Below are 20,932 nucleotides of genomic sequence, written 5' to 3' on the forward strand. Positions count from 1 at the left end.
ATTGTATAAGCTGACCCTTTCTGGTGGCCCTTTCTAAATTAAAAGGTTAATACAGATCACTGGCACATAGGAAGCTGCCGATACTGTGTCAGACGATCAGTCCATTGACCTCAATGTTGTCTACTTTGACTGGCAGCAGCCCTCCCAGGTTTCAGGCAGGGTCCTCTTTCCCAGCCTACCATGGATTGAACCTGGGACCATCTGCATGCACAGCGTGTGCTCTGCCACTGAGCTATGACCTGGGTGATATAATGACTTCTGAGCCTGTGAACACTCCAGAGTTGAGGACTCATCAGCTCCCCAGTGGACCCTGATTCTTGGCCAGCTTGATGCAGAAATCCAGTGATGAATGGAAGACTGAAGCTCTGTATTCAGCTAAATGGTCACCAGCTGAGTCCACCTGTAATGCCCCCAAGACCACTGCTCCTCCTTGTTGGGCCCTCTTTCTCAGAAGGTGCCTGAAATGCAAAGCTTATAGCAAGCTGTTCAGACACTCAAGACACTTGAGATCAGGGGTGGGGTGGGGGGAACATGGTGCCCACCAGATGCTACTGTGCTCCAACTCCTATCAGCCCCAGCCAGCATGGCCAGTGGCCCCAGAACATCTGGAGAGTTACAAGTTCCTCAACCCTGTTCTAGAAAGACCTTCCCACAAGCTGCTGGATCTGATCAAGATGTTCCTTTTAGTCCATAATCAATTGCCATCTGCTGTTTGAAATCCCCATGATGTCTATATTTCCCAGGGCAATGAGTGTTCCTTGTTTCCTGAGAGAGAGAGAGAGAGAGAGAGAGAGAGAGGGAGAGGGAGGGAGAGGGAGGGAGTGAGGGAGGGAGGGAGAGAGAGAGAGAGAGGGAGAGAAATAGAAATAGAGTAGATGTACCTCCTCTATTATTCTCCTCTATTATTCTGGCAAAATGTCACCTACAATTAAGCGGCAGGGAAAAAAGACCCCTTTGTGCCATTTGTCCTTTGTTCTGTTCCCCAACTTCTCAGTAGTGGGATTACTGAACCCGTCTATTAAGTAGTGCATTAATTGTATGGCTACCCCAAAACTTCAGACTCTGCTTATGTAAAAGCAGAAATAGCAAGGTGGGAAACCTGCCCTCCTTGATTTGCCAGGGAGAATTGGAAAAGGAAAGCAAAATTTCAGTGGAGAAGAGGGAGAGAGAGACAGAGACAGACAGAGAGAGAGAGAGAGAGAGAGAGACAGAGAAAGGATGGAGAGGACAGAGAATGAACCAGGACTAGTTTCAGGTTTTTTTGGTGAGGGGTGTGGGGTGGGGGCTTCCAGCAGAGCAGAGTACCCTCTCCTGGGTCCCCTCCTGTCTGTGCCCCCCCCCCCCCGGTGGGCTTATGTGGCAGCAGCATAACTCTGAACAATACCAGGTGGCAAGCTATCATTTTAATTCCCTGCAACGCCCCAGAGTGATGCTATGTTGGATGCATTATGGGGAATTCAGATGTCAACTTGCTGCCTGGTGGGGAAAGAAGGTGTTGTGAAGTCAGGCATTCGTGGCTAGTCCTGCCAGGGTGCTGGGACATGGGGATGCTGCCTGCTGACACTGACCATGAATCAAGCCAGTGCTCTCTTAAACTCTAGGGGTTGGATCCAGGGTCTGCCTTCCAGAAGAGAAAGAGCTCTACCCATGGAAGGTCTCTCTGCCTGATTTTTGGCCATTCAACCATGGAAGGTTCACACCTTCAGCAGGGTCTCCTGAGTCTTTGTGTAGCATTTTCAGGCACATGGAGGGGCTGTTGTGGGAAGGAGGAGGCAGGGAAGTGACTTGCTTGAGTGCATTGATCCAGGGTAAATCTGGATCTAACCCAATAACTGATTTGCTCTATCTTCTGAGCCACCTTTGGCCAAGGGACACAATTATATACCTGCCCCCCCCGAGGAGTGGACAGACCCCTCCTTCAGGGGGCTATAAGCGTGCCCCATGGGTGTGCCTTCACTCCGACAGGACCCACATCATGTGTCCAACTCCGACAGCTGTGTGCATTTGCTGGAAGGCTTCACTAAGGGCTCTCTCAACCCACGCAAAGCCAAGTTCATTTGCTAGTAATTTCCAAATCAAGATACAGCATAGCTCAAGCCAGCATGGAAGCCATACTTTTGGATGTAAAAGCCCTGCTGAGGCTGTTCGCAGGTCAATCACTGGTTAGGGAAAATCATTCTCAATGTGTGTCCAAACTGCCATCTTTCTAATGTGTTCCAAGGCTGAGTCTTGCACTCGCAGTGGGACTGTGCCCGAATGTTCTTTGGTAATTTTCACATCTGACCAGCGGAGGCTGGTGGCTCTGATGTCCATGGGGCAGTGCATCTGCTCTGGGTTTCAGTCAGAACCAGTCAGAACTCTAAAGGAATGATCCAAGGTCTGAAGCACCTTGGAGAGCTCCTTTAGAGCTCTGACTGGTTCTGACTGAAACCCAGAGCAGATGCACTGCCCCACAGACATCGGAGCCACCAGCCTCCACTGCATCTGACAACATTTGCAAAATCTGAGATTCAGATGTAATCTCCACATTCTTTAAAATGTATCTGTGACTGGAAAAGTGGCTGTCCTCTGTATGGACCACATTTACACATGTATAAGTAGGATGGGATGGGCTCACTGGTGCTTTCAGTAACGTGTGAAGACATGCTATGGTCTTTTCCCATGGCCTTGTTTCTTTGCCTTTAGCAGCAGCCTGAAGGGTGTTTCACACATCACATGACTGCAAACCCAGGTTTGCTCCCTCTAGCAGGGGCCTGCAGCCAATCCAGACCCAGGGACATGTATTTACAAAGACCTGTGTTTGCAAACCAGTATCGGTCACACTCATGTTTTGACAAGTACCTTTCGATAATTTAAAAGGTGGCCACTGGTCGTTTTTATTTTGAGTGCCGGTGTGATGGGGCTGAGGTCTCGCTCTCACTCTCTACTTGTTTGTACTGCTTCTAAAACAACAACAACAGATTTTGGCTTTATTTGGTCATACATTATTGTTAGCTGCTATGGTATTTTTTAAATATAATTAAGAAAAGAGGGATACCAAGCTTTTAAATCAATCTATCTATCGAATACAAATGTAGTTGGATCCAGATTACGTTAGTTGTACCTAGGTTTACATTGAAATTAGTGTGAAAAGTTAGTTGATTTCAAGGAGAACTAACATCGCACTCTTATAAATGATTTACTCAGAAGTAAGTCCCGTTGTGTTTGATGGGCTCGCTCCCAGGTAAGTGGGTATGGGATGGTGGTTTAAGACTGCAACCCTAGATGCAGTTGGGGACAGAGAAAATGGCCTTATCATAAATTAGATCGGTGGTGCATCTAGCCCAGTATGGTCTATAGTGTCTGACAGTGGCCCTCTGACCCCGCCCACCCCCAGGAGTGGCCACGCCCACTCAGCTCTTCCTCATCTACTTCTAAGGGGGATTGACTGGGAGACCCACACAAATCTGGGCAGGGGAACTCCCTCTCTCCTCTCCAAAGTGTGGCTCCGCTCTGGATTTGAGAGCTGTCATTCCATCCTCTTTCGAATGTATATCCTGAACTCTGAAGCTGTGAACCATACTCCGTGGTGCAGTATATGGTCTATAGTGTCTGACAGTGGCCCTCCAAGATTTGGAGGTGGGAGCCTGTCCCAACCCTACTTGCAGATGCCGAAAATGGCAAAGAGTCTTGAGACACGATAAAGATGAATACATTTATTCAAGCATAAACTGTCGAGGGCTATGGCTTCGTCAGGGAATGAACACGAGACCTTCCGCATGCAGAATCATAGAATAGTAGGGTTGGAAGGGGCCTACAAGACCATGGAGTCCAAAATAGAAGCCTGAGGCTGAGCTATGGCTCTTCCTTTACTCTATGGTGCTTGCTCCCGAGTAGACCTGGACAGGGTTGCACCATCAGTGCGATTAACTTAGCCTGGAGCCAACCTGTAAGGCATGAGGCAGTTCACAGTTATGGAAAGAAATTAAGCAGGTGACGTTTTCCCTGTCACTTTCTCTTCAGGCCAGGCAAGGTTCAGCTGGCTTCAATCCTGTGTGCCAAGGCTGCTGTTAATGAGCGGGGCCAGTACAAAAAGGCGAGGATAGCCTTACCTAGATCTGTGTTCAGTAGCCACTACTGGCTGCATGAGAAGTAGCCAAACCTCCCTCCTCCTGTTGGTTCACGGCTTCGGAGTTCAGGATATACATTCGAAAGAGGACGGAATGACAGCTCTCGAATCCAGAGCGGAGCCACGCTTTGGAGAGGAGAGAGGGAGTTCCCCTGCCCGGATTTGTGTGGGTCTCCCAGTCAATCCCCCTTAGAAGTAGATGAGGAAGAGCCGAGTGGGCGTGGCCACTCCTGGGGGTGGGCGGGGTCAGAGGCTGAGAGAGAGAGCGAGCTTGTGGACGACAAGAGAGCAGCTCGGGGAACCGGCAGACGAGGCCAGCGTTTTCCAGACAAGGTGGGTGGATGAGAAGAGAGAGGGGATTTCTCCCGCTCTCTCCATTTCTCTGTCTGTCTGTCTGTCTGTCTCCAGAGCCGGGAATGGCTCTGAGCAGATGAGACCGGCGCGCGGTTCTAAGGAGCAGAGATTTCAGATCTTTGTAGAGATCTGAGACTCAGAGCCAGCAGTGTAGTCTTGCTTTATTTGCTTTATTTATTTATTTTAAATTCAAAGCATCCACCTTAACTCTTCGACTGGAACATCCCGAGAGCTAACTGCGCCCTGCTCTGGCGAGGAGGGGCTGGAGGGGAAGGGGAAATAGCTCATCTCCCCACCTCCCACCAGCCCCCCTCCCCCCGTGATGTCAAGCATGTAGGACGCGGAGGGGATGCTTTGTCTTGGCGATTCTGCTTTAAATAGGAGACGAGCCGGAAAGAAAGGATCACACACACACACACACACGCTAACGCACGCACGCAGAGACACTCACCATCCCGCCCTTGAAGCCAAGTCCCCCCGCCCTCCACTCCGCAACCGCCCAAGGTCCAGAATTTTCCCACTACTTTGTGTTTTGGGGGGTGGGGTGGGGACAGAGCGAGGGTGAAGCCAAGGGGAGCCCCCCTCCGTTCTCCCAGCGCCTCCTTCTTTCCTGATCCTTGTTTCCTCTCGTCAGTACAGCAGGGAGTCTGGGAAAAGAGCTGCTTCTGTTTTCGCCTCTTGCTTCGGGATTCGGACGAGTCCATCTTCTGGTGTCTGCGAAAAGAGCAAAGAACAGGAGCGGGAAGGGGCGGCGGGGGGCGGCGGCGGAGATCAGTTGATTTCCAGACGATCCCCCAGCGCGATCCGGCGATGCCTCTCCCGCCACTTCGATTTACACGTTTTTATATTTCTATTGGAAGGCTCTTTCCGTCTCCCCTTGCCATCTGCAGAATTTAAAAAATAGAACCAAGACTCACGCACGCACACCTGTCTCCACAGACGCCCGAGGCTGCCTAGGTTTTCTCCTCCTCCTCTTTCTCCCGGCGAGGAGCAAGCAGGCGAGCGAGCGGTATTGAAAGTCTGACTATGATGATACCCCGAAGTCACCAAAAGCTGACGCCTGGAACCCGCTCCTTCCGAGCCCGGCTGGTCTTCCACACCTTTCTCTTGAGCATCGTCTGCCTTTTCCAGCAACAATCGCCTTGCCAAAAAAAACGAAGGGGATCCCTCTCCTCCCTCCCCGTCTGTCCCTCCGAAAGCAATTCCCCTTTTGAAGAAGCAACACAGAGCTTGATTGAATGAAATATTATTATTATTAATAATAATAATAATAATTAATTTTTAAACAAACCACCGATTGATCCTAAAGAAAGCTGGATTGTGTGCTAACATCTCCTCGGCCTCCCCCCCCCGCCCCCATCTCCACCTGGCCAAGTTTGTGGCTCGGGAGCAAAGGTTCTGATCCTGTCCTGACCCTCGCGGTACCTTTCGGAATGACTGAGCCTCTCTCTGCCTAAAGGTCGTCGCTCCCCCGAGGGCTTTGATCGCAGAAACTCGTGGAGTAGCAGCCCACAAGAGAGTCTACGTGCGTCTCTCTCGCTGTGCACCTGCCTGGAGAAAATTTGCATCTCATCTCCCCCCCTTTTGGGGGGAGGGGGGTTAAGGGAGCCCTGGTGATCTCAAGCCGGTCAGTTTCCTTTCCCACTTACCGGAAGTTCTTCCCTCCACCCCCAAAAGTCCAGGAGCGTGGCCGCTGATGCTGTGCCGGCATCCTCCAGGTGCACATCTGGACTGGCCACAGCTGGCGACCAGACTCGCCAGCCAGCCCCTTTGGCCTTCCTCTGGAGAGAGGTCTGCGTGGGTCGGAAGGGGCGTGCCGCTGCGCCGTCTCTCTGATGGGACCCCCCCCCCCGCCTGCATCCTTTTAAGCTTTTCTGATGGGACCCCCGCATCCTTTCCCCCCTCCCGGGGCTTGAAAAGTGCCGAATAAACAAAAGAAAAGAAACACACACACACACACACACACACACTCCCAGGGGAAGGGAAATCGAGGGAGAGGAAGGTGGAGCTGCTGGCGGGACGGGGTGGGGGGGCAACTTCTCCCCCTCGCCAGCTCGCCTCCCCTCTTGGCTGGGAGCGCCGTTGTGAAGGAGAGGGGCGGGGGGAGCGACGGAGGGGGCGGCAGAGGAGTTTGGGGAGTCGAGGCGACGGTGGGCGGCCGGCTGGGCTCCCTCCGACTGCTGGCGGGCGAGACCGGGCTTGCTGAGGAGGCGCCGTTGATGGCCCTGCGCGCCGGGACAGCTTGGTTTGGGCAGGTCTTGCGCAGCGCTTGCCGGCTGCAGGCGCCCTGGTGGTCCCGACGCTCCAGCAGCCTGCTGTGCCTGTCTGCCTCCCCGGAGCCCGAGCAGGAAGGCGCAGAGCCGCCGCCGCCGCCGCCGCGGCTTCAGCACCGAGGACAGCAGCCGCTCCGAGGGAGCCCGAGCGCCGCCCGCCCCGCGCAGCGCGCCTCGCCGGGCGGCTGCCTCTGCTGCACCCTGTCGGATCCGCGGGCGGCCAGGGGGGGACATGGTCCCCTCCGCGGGCCCTTCCTGGCGGCTATGAAGCGGCAGAACGTGCGCACCTTATCGCTCATCATCTGCACGTTCACTTACCTGCTGGTGGGGGCGGCCGTCTTCGACGCCCTGGAGTCGGACCACGAGATGCGCCAGGAGGAGCAGCTGAAAGCCGAGGAGACCCGGCTCAAGGGGAAGTACAACATCACCAGCGACGACTACCAGCAGCTGGAGGAGATCATCATGCAGTCGGAACCGCACCGGGCCGGGGTGCAGTGGAAATTCGCAGGGTCCTTCTACTTCGCCATCACGGTCATCACCACCATCGGTGAGTCCCCCGTGGTGGGGTGGAGAGGTGGGGGCACCGAGAGTTGAGGAGACCAACGCTTAAGTGGAGTGCAAGGGAAGGGGACGGGCTCACGAGTCAGTTCCCAAAGTTTGGAAGCCGAGCCTGCCCTGGGAAATGAAAGAAAGTGGGGCAAAGCAATGCAAAGCAAAGCAATAGAAAGGATGCATATGTCTGTGATCAGCTGGTTCCAAAGGTTTGGGAACTGTGTGAGAGAAAGGGAAAGATTCCTAGTGTGTGTGTGTGTGTGGGGGGGGGGCAGGTGGCTGAGTTGACTTGAAGAGTCCGACAATTGTGGCATTTCAAGGCTTATTTAAGAAAAGGTATAGAACTCTATCCAATGAGGACTGATCTCAAAAGCTGGGGAGTTGCAGGTTATGCAGAGAAAATAAGTACCCCCCTTTCTACCCTACTCTGTAATTTGAATCTTTCAGCATACACTTGTGGGTCGCTGAGTCTCTTTCCTCAGCCCTAGCTCCAGCTCCGTGATAGAACTGAATGGCGAGTCGTGTGTAATAGATAAAAGTGACTGAGAATTTTTAAAAAGGAAGTCAGTGTCACTCGTAACTCTCCCACCTGTGACTGGGAGACAATCAAATGATGTACAGGTTTCTGATGGGAAATCTCAGGGCAGGCACAAGGAATCATTTTTAGCCTTTGAACATTACCTTGCAAAGTCCAAAGGCAAAATGATATTTGGAAGTTGAAGGCAATTGCAACAGACCAAGTTTCTAAAAGGCTGCAGTCTTATGTACGCTTGCTTGGGAATAACTTCTTCTGAATTCAGTTGGGGAAAATGTGCAGGATTGAGCTGCAAGTCTCGTTGGAAACTCAGTTTCATTCTAGGGAAAAAGCATCAAGTTTTGTAAACTGGCATTTCAATCCTCAAGCCATGTATTGAGCTAAGCTGGAATCTTCATAAGTAAATAGTCTGAGGACTGAAACCTAAATTAGTATACTAGGATTGCTACGATGCAAGGAACTCCATGGACATACTTTTAATCTTGCCATCTGATTCTTTGCTTTGGGAATGGGGTGAATTGTCCCAGAGGTTTTCTTTGATAGCTGTAATAGTAACAGGCCCTCATTTGTGTCTCTTTCCTCCTATCTGCTAATAATTTCCTTTGGGTGCACATCTGGACTGGCCACAGCTGTAGACTTTCCAACCCCTGCGAGTAGACAGTCCAATCAGCGAAACAACCATCACTAGAGAACTAATCCACTGCTTAACTTAATATGAAGCTCCCATAATTTTTTAAGATGGGGTGGGCAACTTGTGGCCATCCAGATATTAGGCTAAAACATCTGGAGGGGCAAGCATTGTCTATCCCTGTTTAAAGATGACAGCATTGTTGACACAGTGGAACTAGTTTGGCAGTAGAGTATTTTGTTTCTTGTAAAATGGTTGAATCCTCCAAAGAAAGTTTTTTTCTCCTTTAAAATAAAAGCAAATATTGATTGATAGACCAGTTCATCCCTAAGGCCCTCAGCAGGGAGGAGACTTAAGCCAAGAGAAAATATGTTTCCTAGACATTGGGCTTTATTTGACCTTATTGTATTGATCTCTCCAATGGTTGCTTTATCACTTGCTAGTTCATATATTCAGATGTATGTGTTTGTTGAGGAAATGGAGATGTCCTCTCAAGATTTGCCACTCTGAAACACTTGCAGAGGTCCAAGCAGGGTGACCAATGCAATAGTTGGTTAATAAGGCACTGATGGTGTTCTATTGGTCAGGATGTGAAGAAATGGAACAATGTTATTAAGGCAGGTGCTGTCATTTACAGTATTAGGTCTTGTTACCACCACTGTAACCATTAACACACAAAGATGCTGTCCGTTTTTGCCAAACCATCCATTCCAGTTTCAGAACTGACAGAAGAAGAAGTGTTTTCCTTACAGCTAGATTCTGACTTTCTTATCTGTGGTAGTAAATGGCTTGCTTGAAAGATAAGGTGACACTTGTGTTGAAGATGTTTTCATTTTGTTAAAAAGAAGAAAGAAATGCTTTTTGTGGTTTGTTGTTGCTTATCTAGTTGAATTCTCTCCCGCCACTTCAGCTCCCCCACACCTTACAACAAGGTTTCCTTGAAGAATTCAAAATCCAAATGGCTTTGAAGAAGCACTGTGAAGTCTCTCTCTCTCTCTCTCTCTCTCTCTCTGTGTGTGTGTGTGTGTGTGTGTGTGTGTGAATAATAATAATACAACAAGACATTCAATTTCACCACCCCCTCCATGCTGCGCCCAGTGATGTAACTTCCTTTTCTGGAAGTTCGGTACACCTACTAATTCTACATTGTATGCCTTTTTAAAAGTGCTAGTATTCAATTGAAATATCTTGTAATTAGACTACAATATACAGGAGAAGGAAGAAAAGGTTTATATGTTCTGCCCTCAGTATACAAGTTAGGATGGACATTAACAGTACAGAACAGATATTGAAATGGAAAGTTGAAGAAAGTGCAGGAAAGCTTTCTTGATGAGTGCAAGATGCTGGAAAGGGAACTTGGAATAAACCATGGACATGAATAATTCAAAGTTAAACACCTTTTTGTTCCATTGTGTTAGTGGGAGAGTTGTGTTAGTGGGCTGGGTTTTAACCACAAGTGTGGTCAAAATTTCCAGATCTTAATTTGTAATACAAAATGTGCCATGGCTTAAATCAAGGTGGACCACAAGCCTGGATGTGTAAAGGGCTGGCTGTGGTTACTTGGAGGTAGGAGAAGTGTGCTCTATGCATGCTCACAGGAACTCTCCCCTCAATCCAGCCCATAGTTGTAGATGAGAAAGTCCAAATAATTTGGGTGTGGGTAGAGCTGTGGTACATAGGGGCATGAATGCTGTAAACAGGTTTTGGGGTCATGTCTTGTTGAACTTTGACATAAATTAACCTTTGAGTATTCACATGAACGTGTGTTGCATTTCTCTGTCTTAAATCTATGGGTGAGTTGTCTGCTAAATATTATGAATTAGTTACCTAAAAGCATTGGGTTGGATTCAGACTCAGCCAGCTAAACACAAGTCACACTAAAATCAATAGGACAAATTAGTCATGACTTCACTTCAGCCCCATTGATGGCAATCAACCCATAGTCTGTATGAGAACAAATGAAAATATATTAGCTATATATCTGGGTTAATTTATTTCTTTTAAAGAAAAGTGTTTCTGTTTTTTAAAGAATTCAGTTCAGCAATTTTAGACCTTTAGAAAAAAAATCCCGAAGTTTTATTTTAAAATATCCTGCAGTGACATGAAGTGTGCTGTTTCGGCTGAATTTTTTTTTTTTTTTGCATTGTTTCTATTTTTAAACTAACCTTGAAGACGTTGTATGCTCACGCTTTGTTCTATCTCTCTGAAACCACCCCAGTACAATTCATGAACGAAAGCATGTTTCTTGCATTAATGAGAAGACATGCAATGCTCCAGAAGGATAGTGTTAGGGGGATATTTCTTGCAAATGTAATTTGAAATTTCCATATTTTACATGGTGTCAGTCAATACAGCAGTTGATTGCATTTTCTGGATTGGCCTCTTATGAAAATTTGCCAGGAGGTGGGAGATATACAGAAAAAGAGTGCCCCAAAGGTACACTGATCCAGGTGCAGAATTTAATATCAGGCAATGAAAGAGTTGGTTAAAGCTTTCTGATTCCTGTGCATTTGTTTAAAATATTTCATTGCTGCCACAAGCATGTCTGGAATTAAAAACATTTAGCTTGTTCTGAAGTGCCATCTGCATTTCATAAACCTTTCTTTCTATAGCACCTTTTACAATGCTATTATCACTGGGTTTTTTTTCCCCTTCCAAATAGGACACTGTCAGTGTACATGATGCTTTACAGTATAAACCACCACCACCACAAAGGACAGGCTCCTGCCCTTAGGAACTTACAGTATGACATTTCACAGGGAATAGATGTGAGGCAAAGGAAACGAGGAGTGAATGTGGGCAAATGCTGTTACACATACTATGACCTTGTTGCAGTTGGGAATCAAACACTACAAGGACTTGGCTTGTTAAGGGTTAAGGACTGAAGTGAAAGCTTCATGAAGCAAAACCTACAACCTTTCATGGCTTGAAACCCTCAACCTATAAGTCCACTAGCCAACTGAGATCTAGTCAGCAGGACGTACCCTGCTCTGTCCAGGTGACAGGTTCAGATGGCAACAGCCACAAACTAGTGTTGGTCCCCAAATTGTGGAACCTCTTCCCTGGAGAATTCAAGAGAGCTATCTCTGTGATCTTTTGAGAGGGGTTGTAAGACCTACCCCTTCTCTTTGGGCATTTTGATTGAGAAATTGGCTTTCTGTGGCTATTTTAAATCTGTAGTGTGTTGATGTTGTTGTCATGTTGTTTTTAATGGGTTGGATCTAGACTTAGACAGGCTTAAAGTAAACCCATTAAAATCAGTGGGGCTTAATTTGGTCATGGCTAACTTGTCCCACTGATTTCAGTTGGTCTACTCAGAGTCTGATCAGACCCATTGAATTTATAAACCACTTTGAACTGTTGGAAAAGTGGTACACAAGTATTTTAATAAGTAGACTTCGACGATTTCATTAGTGGTTTTCGAAGAGAGGTTTGAAGGGGGGGAGAGAGAGAGAGAGAGAGAGAGAGAGAGAGAGAGAGATGTAGCACCAGATATAGGTGTTTTACATGGTGCTTATCTCATATCCCTAAAAGGCAGTAGCCAGGGGTGTTGGAGAACACTGCATTGGATTCAAATGTGTTTGGATTTCTATGAACCTGTACTGTCCTGTGGATTGCGCAGTGGACTGGCTTTTTCTGAGTCACGTGGATTCTGGGACTTGTGTATTAGGTTTTCACTTTTTTTGTGTGGGGAGGATTTACACAAATTCACATTAGCACTAATGTGGATTAGTGCAGTTATGCAAGTGCACATTAGCAGTAATGCATATTAGCACTAATGTGAATTTGCGTTAATGTGAATTAGCAAAAGTACAATGAAATTCTGGTAAAAAAAACCCTGATTCCATCAATGATGAAATGAAAAATGCCTGACAATCTGTGAAATACAAATGGAACAGATCTAACAAAATCCACATATCTCTAGCAGTAGCCCAACTACATTTCACATAGTGGGTTTGTCACTGAGCATACACTCCACAGGGACCCTCAGCCAATCCCCTCTTTCCCTATCAAGTGTACCAGAGGGATATGCATATTTCTCTACACAAGTTTGTTGCATTCACAAAGTTTGCATGGTAGTTGTTTATTTCCACAGTCTAAAATGAACTAGCTGCACCACTGCTGGCTGTGTGTGTTTGGGAATTTCAGAGAGAGAGGGAGAGAGAGAGAGAGAACAGTATGCAAGGTTAAGGTCATTTATCCTGCCTACCACTTTCCTTCTCCAAATTATCTTGTCCAAATGCTGTTTTGCAGCCAAAGTGTGGCACATGGGCATTTGAATTCATGGATTTGCTAACTATGTGTAGTTTTGGATTGAGCATTAAGTATGAGTTCTGGACCATCCTGCCACAACTGGGATTTCAACCACATCTTCCTGTCTGGCATACTCGGTCCATGTTAGCTGTTCTAAGGGTTGGATGTGATCTATGGTCTTTATTATGGATCTCAGTCCAAGTTCTTCCAATAGAGGCTTAGTGAGTATTCAGTTAGAAAGCCATGCAGATGGAATGGAAAGCTGGCTCAATTGTGTTTCTTGTTGAGCCTCATTTTGTGCTACCTGTTTACAAGTAATGTGGTGGATCTGGTTTCCTTGCAGCTGCCGTTCACTGTACGGAAAAGATACGGTTTCCCAAATATTGACTCTGTGGTTAGTAATTACGTCATCTTTATCACAAATGATGAAAGACCCTACGATAATGTAAATGAAATGCGGGGGGTGGGGTTTTGGGGATTCAGCCCGATGTTCTTGCCTTCATTAACTAGCAGTTGAGATTTTTCCAGGAGGTGTGAGGTCTGGCTAATTTGTCAGCTTCAGCACTAATACAGGCCCAAAGTATTTATTCCAGTTCCAGAACCCTTGTTTCTCTGAATGTGTGTGTGTGTTGTTTTTGTAAGGAAGTTTGTGCAGGCTGCCTTCCAATTTTTTCCCCTGTCACCAATAGAAAATACATTCCACTGGGAGTTTTGAAGTGACTTCTCATGAAATTTTCATTATTTGGTGGTTCAGAAAAGTTTCCCAGGGATTAAAGGAACTTGTTTCTTTACTTATTGCTTTATTGGCTTTCTAGATGCAATTTTTGAGCATTCTGAATCATTAAATTGTTTTCAAGCAAAATGCTGGTTCTTCTTGATGCCACCCCCTATTTACCTTCATCAGGTTTTCCCATTCTGTTTCTGATTTGAAGTTCATCTTGCATCCAAATTGCCTTACTAACTTAGAAAAAGGCTTACCTAACCCACTGTGCTGTTTCTAACACTGGCAAGTCAGTTGCTTCCAAGTAGACACAAACTTGGAAATCTGTTGGCTGCCCCCAAACGTATGGGACTCAGAAGTATATTCCCTTTCTACATAGATATTTCATTAAGATAGCATGGCAAATAGCTGTGGATAAACCTAAATCTCATTCTGACTCTATCTCTGTATGCTGAACTGAGTTCTCCAGTTCCTCTCATGTTTCACTACTTTTGAGCTTTTCAAACATGAGTAAGATTTGGTGCAAGGCTGGGCATGCCAGACAGCAAGTTCTTTTAATACTGGACCAGATTCTTTTTGAATATTGCCCAGTATTGTCTATTGTGATTGGCAGCAGGTCTCTGGGGTCTCTGGGAGAGGTCCATCATAGGATCATAGAGTTGGAAGGGGCCATTTAGGCTGTTGAGTCCAATCCCTTGCTCAGTGCAGGAATCCACTTTAAAGCATCCCTGACAGATGGATGTCCAATCTCTGCTTGGATACCTCCAGCAATGGAGAGCCCACCACCTTCCTAGGTAGTTGGTTCCCATTGTCTGACTGCTTAGACCATTAGGAAGTTTTTCTTGATGTTCAACCAAAATCTCCCTTCCTGTAACTCATGTTCTACTGACTTGGATGACAGAAAACTGGTTGTAGCTCCCTTCCCATCACCATGTACAGTCTTCCACAATTTGGTGCCCTTCAGATGTGTTGGACTACAACTAAGGATGTTGGAGATATCCACAATGGAACCAAATGAGTTGGGATTTTCCTGAATCTACCCCATGGATTCTGCAACAGACTGGTTGTTCCCCTGTTAAGTGGGTCACATGGACTTGTGGACCAGTTTTCTAACTCTTCTGAAATTCGTGCAAATTTTGTCTTAGAAAAATATGCAAAATAAAAAAATCCTGCCCCCAAATGTGTATTTCCCTCATAGGCTAAAGCATGAAAATGCACATTTTGGGAGAAATTTTCACATTTTTGCACACGCACATTTTTGCAGCTGCAAATTTGTGCAAATTCAGAAACAACCCCCCCCCCCAAACCAATTCTGTCAATGGGTGGGCGACGGAACGAAAGGCTCCTGACAACCTGTGAAACACAGATGGAATGGATTTTACATGATCCGTACATCCCTAACTGCAACCCTCATAATTCCTGACCATTGGCCATGCTGGCCGGGGCTGATGGAAGTTGAAGTCCAAAGTATCTGGAGGATACTAGGCTGGTACATGATCCTTTTCAATGGAGATGCCCGGGCTTTAATCTGGGCCTTCTGTCTGCAAAGCATGCTCTCCATCACTGGGCTATGCTTTAAAGTGGATTCCTGCACTACTTACGCCTTTAAGTAGGCATAAAGTAAACGCCCACTTTAGGCGTTGTGCTAAAGTAGGCAAATTTCCACATTGTGCTGTGTACGTTCCATGTCAAGCCTCTAGGGAGCTTCTGCTGTCTCTGTGGATGTCAGTGCCAGACAGAGCAAGGAGACAAGCAAGCAAAATGTCCGCCAAATAGTTACTGTAACACAGCGTCCGTGAGTTATCAGTGGGACACACAGACATAACCGTGGTGACGAGGATGAGATGGACTCACACTGTCGCTTTGCTGCTGTAACTAGCCAGTGAGGTGTACTGGTTAGAGCGTTGGACTGGGAGCCTGGAGATCCAGGTCCTAGTCCCCACTCTGCCATGGAAGCTCACTGGGTGACTTTGGGCCCATCACAGACTCTCAGCCCAACCTACCTCACAGGGTTGTTGTTGTGAGGCTAAAATGGAGAGGAGGAGGGTAATGTGAGCCGCCTTGGGTTCCTGGCGAGAGGGAAAAAGGTGGGATATAAATGCACTAAAATCAAACTAACAAAGAAAGAAACAAAATAACTGTATTCAGACCTACCCAGAAAGGAGCTGGTAAGTGTGACAGTGCTAGTTGGTCTGTGGAGGGGCAAGAGGTTAAAAAGTCTCGATCAAAGTCAGGCTACAAGTGGGAGAGTAGGGGAGGCATGTGAGGTGGCCAGATAACAATGTTTACATTTTTAAAATGGGGTCCCACCCAGAGAGAGTATATGGACCCCTTTGATCAAACTGGAGAAGATGGACCCACATGTATTGAACACCCTGAGCAGTATTTTGCATTGATATCCACAGGGACAGCAGAAAACCCCCAGAGGCTTGACATAGGACATACACGGCACATGGTGTTGGACGGGAATGGCATTTCAGCAGTGCTGTTTCTCAGGAACATAGGAAGCTGCCTTGTACTGAGTCAGACCATTGACCCAATATTCCTGGCACTGACTGACAGCGGCTCTCTGGGATTTCAGGCAGGATTCTTTCTACCTGGGACCTTCCGCATGCAAAGCTCTACCCACTGAGCTACAGTCCCTCCCTCGGCAGGGGCAACTACAGCAGGACGGTTCTGCCATTCAAGGCCTCCTGCAAATCAGGAGTAGGCATGAGGCTGATGAAGTGGTTTTGATGCCTTCTTTGCCATTCTTTGGTCTGATTCAGTTCAGTCTAAATGACAATAGCCGTCACCCTAAAACAACCTTTTGATTGCCCTGAGTTCTGCATGCAGACTACTGCTGGCTGTGAGCTGCGGTGAACTGACAGCCAGTGGCAGAAGGTATCCTCATCCTTCCCACTGGAAAGAAAACATAACAAAGAACCAAGGTCTGGCCGATGGAGCACTCGAACATCACTCCTGGACTAGGCTGGCCACTCATGCATCACCAAAGAAGAGGACAGCAATTTGCATATGCTAATAGATGCAGATTTAATCATACTTTGTATTATTGACATAGACATACAGTACGCCTCGCCATAGTGTGGAAGACTGAGACCAGGTGACCTGTGGGCCTGCCTGCTCAGCATGCTGTTGCTGGGCCACCGTTCTTACGATTCTTTCACTTTTAATCAGAACTGGGCAGGACAGCCCTCAAAAGAGGATGCCTTAAAAAAGTGGATAGTCCTCTGTGAAAGGGGACACACAGGCACCTTACAAATGAATTATATGCACGGGCCCCTGGGCAACGTTCTGGTATGAACGGCTGTATAGTCATGCCCAGACATAACATCTATAGGTTGGATTTACGCTAAGTTTGTTGCACTCAGTTTTCTGAAATCAGTGGGACTTGTTGTTGTTGTTTATTCGGTCAGTCGCTTCCGACTCTTCATGACTTCATGGACCAGCCCACGCAAGAGCTTCCTGTTGGCTGTCGCCACCCCCAGCTCCCCCAAGGTCTAGTCCGTCACGTCCAGAATATCATCCATCCATCTTGCCCTTGGTTGGCCCTCTTCCTTTTGCCTTCCACTTTCCCTAGCATCAGCATCTTCTCCAGGGTATCCTGTCTTCTCATGATGTGGCCAAACTGGGACTTGTTAGTCACAGTTAATTTTCCCCAGCGATTTCAGTGGGGCCCAATTGCAACAAAGTTGACCTGGATCCAAACTTACACATCCATGTAACCTCTGCAATTTGAGCAAGTGGGGTATATCCCCTTTTGGATCCACTGCGATTACACATATCACAGTGATCGCACATATGGTCCTCCGAGTGGCGTGCCAGTTCTCAAAAATGCGACCTCTGAATGAGCGCTGCCTGACGGCAAGACCGGCAAAAGCCCCTCTGTGTCCCCCAGCACTTCTGCGAGGGCTTTTGTTACTGTGTATATGCAGCATGGACTCCTTCAGTGCCGGTGCATAACTCTGCAAACTCCAGATATGAACACTAACCCAGAAAGGTCCAGGGGCAGTTGAAGTAGTACAGTGTCAAACAGAATGAAGAACAAGCAATGATACGGAAGGCTGTAGCTTCAGAAACCTTGCCTCAGCCATGAAATTGCTAGATGGCCTTAGGCAAGCCTCTCTCTCTCTCTCTCTCTCTCTCTCTCTCTCTCTCTCTCAATCTGCCTTGTACCCCTCTCCCTCCCATCTGCAATACTGGGGGATAACAAGAGTGCCATATCTCACAGAGCTATTGAAAAGATAACTGGGAAATGTACTTGAACAATGAAAACACTATATAGATCCTCCTCTGAACATAGGAAGATGCCTTCTACTGAGTCTGACCATCGGTCCATCTAGCCCAGTACTGTCAACACTGACTGGCAGCCACATGGCTCTCCAGGGTTTCAGGCAGGGATTTTCCAGCCTGGAGACGCCGGGGATCGAACCTGGGACCTTCTGTGTGCGAAGGAGGGCCTCTACTACTGAGCTATGGCTGCTGCTGCTGCTCCCCTCTCCTCCCTACTACTACTGCTGCCTTCAAGAAACAATGCATCCCTAGCTGCTAAGAGGAGTAACCATGTTCAGGGCTCCACAGACCGTGCAGAACAGGAGCCTTGTAGTGCTATTCAAATTTCATGGGGGGAGAGGGAGTTTCAGGTTGTTGGTAGTGGAGATGGAAAAAGAGAGTTTTTTCCTTATCCCAATCTCTCCCCCACCCCCACTAGCCTTTCCCAGCTATGCAATGTATTGCTAGAAGGCTTTCATTCCAGAAGTGGTGCACTTTATAACATTATTCATTCATTTAAAGTGATTTCTAGGCTGCTTTTAAGGGTAGAGCTCTTTTATTTTATAACTATCTTGCAGGGGGCTCTGGAGAGTAAGAAAGGGGAAAGCGGTCCTTTTTCCTTTTCTTCCTCTTGCAACATCCCACTCAGCGGAGGCTGGTGGTTCTGATTTCGGTGGGGCAGTAATTCCATTCTGGGTTTCAGTCAGAACCAACCAGAACTCTAAAGGAGCTATCCAAGGTGCTGGACCCTATCTGCAAAATAGGTTCAACACTTTGGAGAGCTTCTTTAGAGTTCTGGCTGAAACCCGGAATGGATTTACAGCCCCACTGAAATCGGAGTCACCAGCTTCCACTGATCCCAATGTAAGGCTGGAGGGATTATTTTAACCTCACAACCTGCATCTCCCCAACCTTAATCCACCCTCTGGAATGCTCTTAAGGCCTACAGCAGGCTAATCCTGCTCTCCCACCCCCATAATTGACACCCTAGCATGTCTCAATTGCAATTACCCATAGACTTAATTGATAGACTCATACAAGATGCATGACTTCTGGTACCTGTAGACTCATCTCTCCCCTCCCCTCTATAGGCTCAGTTGTGATCAGCATCTGTAAGTTCTGGGATCTAGCAGGTATTTGTTGGTTATCTTAGGTTCTTAAACAACTTAAAAATAAACAAACATATGTACCCCGAGTATGTAAAAACCACTCTCTTGTTTTTGGACCTGAAACTGATACACACTCAACCTCCTGAGTTTGCTATTAGAGGGAATGATTATTAATCCCTAAAAAGCATGGACACACAAGTGCTGCTATTATGTATCCCTCACTGAGCTTGGTGAATAATAGACATAACCAGTAAAAAAGAAGAAGAAAAGGTGGATGTCATAATGCATGCTGGGATTCAAGGTGGCTTCTGAGACTCTGAAGGTTGAAGACTCCTGATTTGGACAATTTGTTTGATGTTCTTATTTCCATAATGTATTCTGATTGCAACATCTGTTGGCTTATATGTGCCCACAACATTTAGCTTTCTCTACCAGAGAATTAGGAGTATTTTGGGAATGTAGTCTACAGGAATAGCTACAAATAAATTGGTTGGTTCCCTCCCCGCCTCTTGAAGTGAGCAAGTGTCAAAATGTGTTCCTACTATGGATATCACTCGATCATTTCTCAGGCTTTTAGAGGTGATAGCCATACTTGATTTAACACTACAGAACTCTAGTAAACACTGAATATTTTGGGAAGCCTTTGCAAAGAATGCAAAGAGAAGAATGCTGTTTTTCTCTCACTCCAAGTAAAACTGAAGCAACCAATGGATTGGAAAGAATATGGCTTCCCTTGATTGGGGGCCCAAGGAAGGCAGGAGACACAGGGGCCCTTCCCCATCTCTAGAATCCATGACTGAGGGTTGATTTAGATGTGGTCCCAAACGCATTTATCTTTGGTGGACCACCATACAATGGGCATCATGCTTAAATTTTCTGAGGAACAGCTATCTTGGAGTCAGAACATTGTTCCATTATCCTAGCCATTTTCAACTTCCAGTAGCTCTCTAAGATCTCCCCAAGTTCAGCAACCTATGATCCTTCAACTGGAGGTGCCAGTACTTGAACTTGGGACCTTGTATATTCAGAGCATAAGAACATAAGAAGAGCCCTGCTGGATCAGACCAAGGGTCCATCTAGTCCAGCATTCTGTTCACACAGTGGCCAACCAGCTGCCCACAGGAAATCCATAAGCACGGCATGAGTGCAACAGCACCCCCCCATGTTCCCTAGCAGCTGGTGTACGTAGGCTCACTGTATCTGATACTGGAGGAAGCACATAGCCATCAAGACTATTTTATTTATTATTTATTAATTAAATTTATTAATCACCCATCTGGCCGGTCACCCAGCCACTCTGGTGGTTACCCAGCCACAATGACTAGTAGCCACTGATAGCCTTTCCCTCCAGGAATTTGTCCAACCCCCCTTTAAAGCTATCTAAAATGGTGGCCATCACTACATCCTGTGGTAGCGAATTCCATAGTTTAACCATGTACTGTGTGAAGAAGTCCTTCCTTTTATCTGTCCTGAATCTCCCACCAATCAGCTTCATAGGATGACCCCAGGTCCTAGTATTTAGAGAGAGGGACAAAAGTGTCTCCGTATTCACATTCTCCACACCATGCATAATTTTGTACACCTCTGTCATGTCTCCCCTTATCCTCCTTTTTTCCAAGCCAAACAATCCCAGCTGTTGTAACCTATGTTGTAACATAGGGGAGATGCGCCATCCTCTTGATCATTTTAGTTGCCCTTTTCTACACTTTTTCCAGCTCTACAATATCCTTTTTAGGTGTGGTGACTCTACTGTGGCCTACTACTGTGCTCTTCTTCATAGGTTCTTAACTACTGTACTGGCCCATACTTGTACTGTTCCTGAAGACCAGTTCACAGCCACGCAGGTATGGTCAGCTCACTCTGATTTTAAAACACCCCCCCTCCTGCAACAACAGGTAAAAGAAATCCTTAGAGATGCGAAGCCCTACAGAGGCACAGAGGTTGTGAGGATAAAATGGAGAGGAGCAGGATTATGTATGCTGCCTTGGGTTTCTTAAAAAGAGGAAAAATGGCGGGATAGAAATGTAATAACTAACTAACTAACTAACTAACTAACTAACTAACTAAATATCTTGTATTCCTTAGTTAGAGTATGCAGGAATCAAAGGGGATAACGTATGATGGGT

At 46.9% G+C, this 20,932-nt stretch overlaps 1 protein-coding gene across 1 annotated transcript in view; it reads left to right on the top strand.

Moving 5' to 3' along the window:
• The first annotated feature begins 6,588 nt into the window (after window positions 1–6,588).
• Window positions 6,589–20,932, top strand: part of KCNK9 (potassium two pore domain channel subfamily K member 9) — a 120,457-nt gene continuing 106,113 nt past the window's right edge. The window contains exon 1 of the mRNA XM_084847948.1: window positions 6,589–7,282. Coding sequence (XP_084704074.1) covers window positions 6,682–7,282 — 601 coding nt within the window. The 5' untranslated portion in view covers window positions 6,589–6,681. The remainder of the gene's footprint in view (window positions 7,283–20,932) is intronic.

The sequence above is a fragment of the Heloderma suspectum genome, chromosome 4, assembly GCF_057233095.1.
Source record: "Heloderma suspectum isolate Gila_16-S chromosome 4, 16-S_ref, whole genome shotgun sequence".
Taxonomy (NCBI): domain Eukaryota; kingdom Metazoa; phylum Chordata; class Lepidosauria; order Squamata; family Helodermatidae; genus Heloderma; species Heloderma suspectum.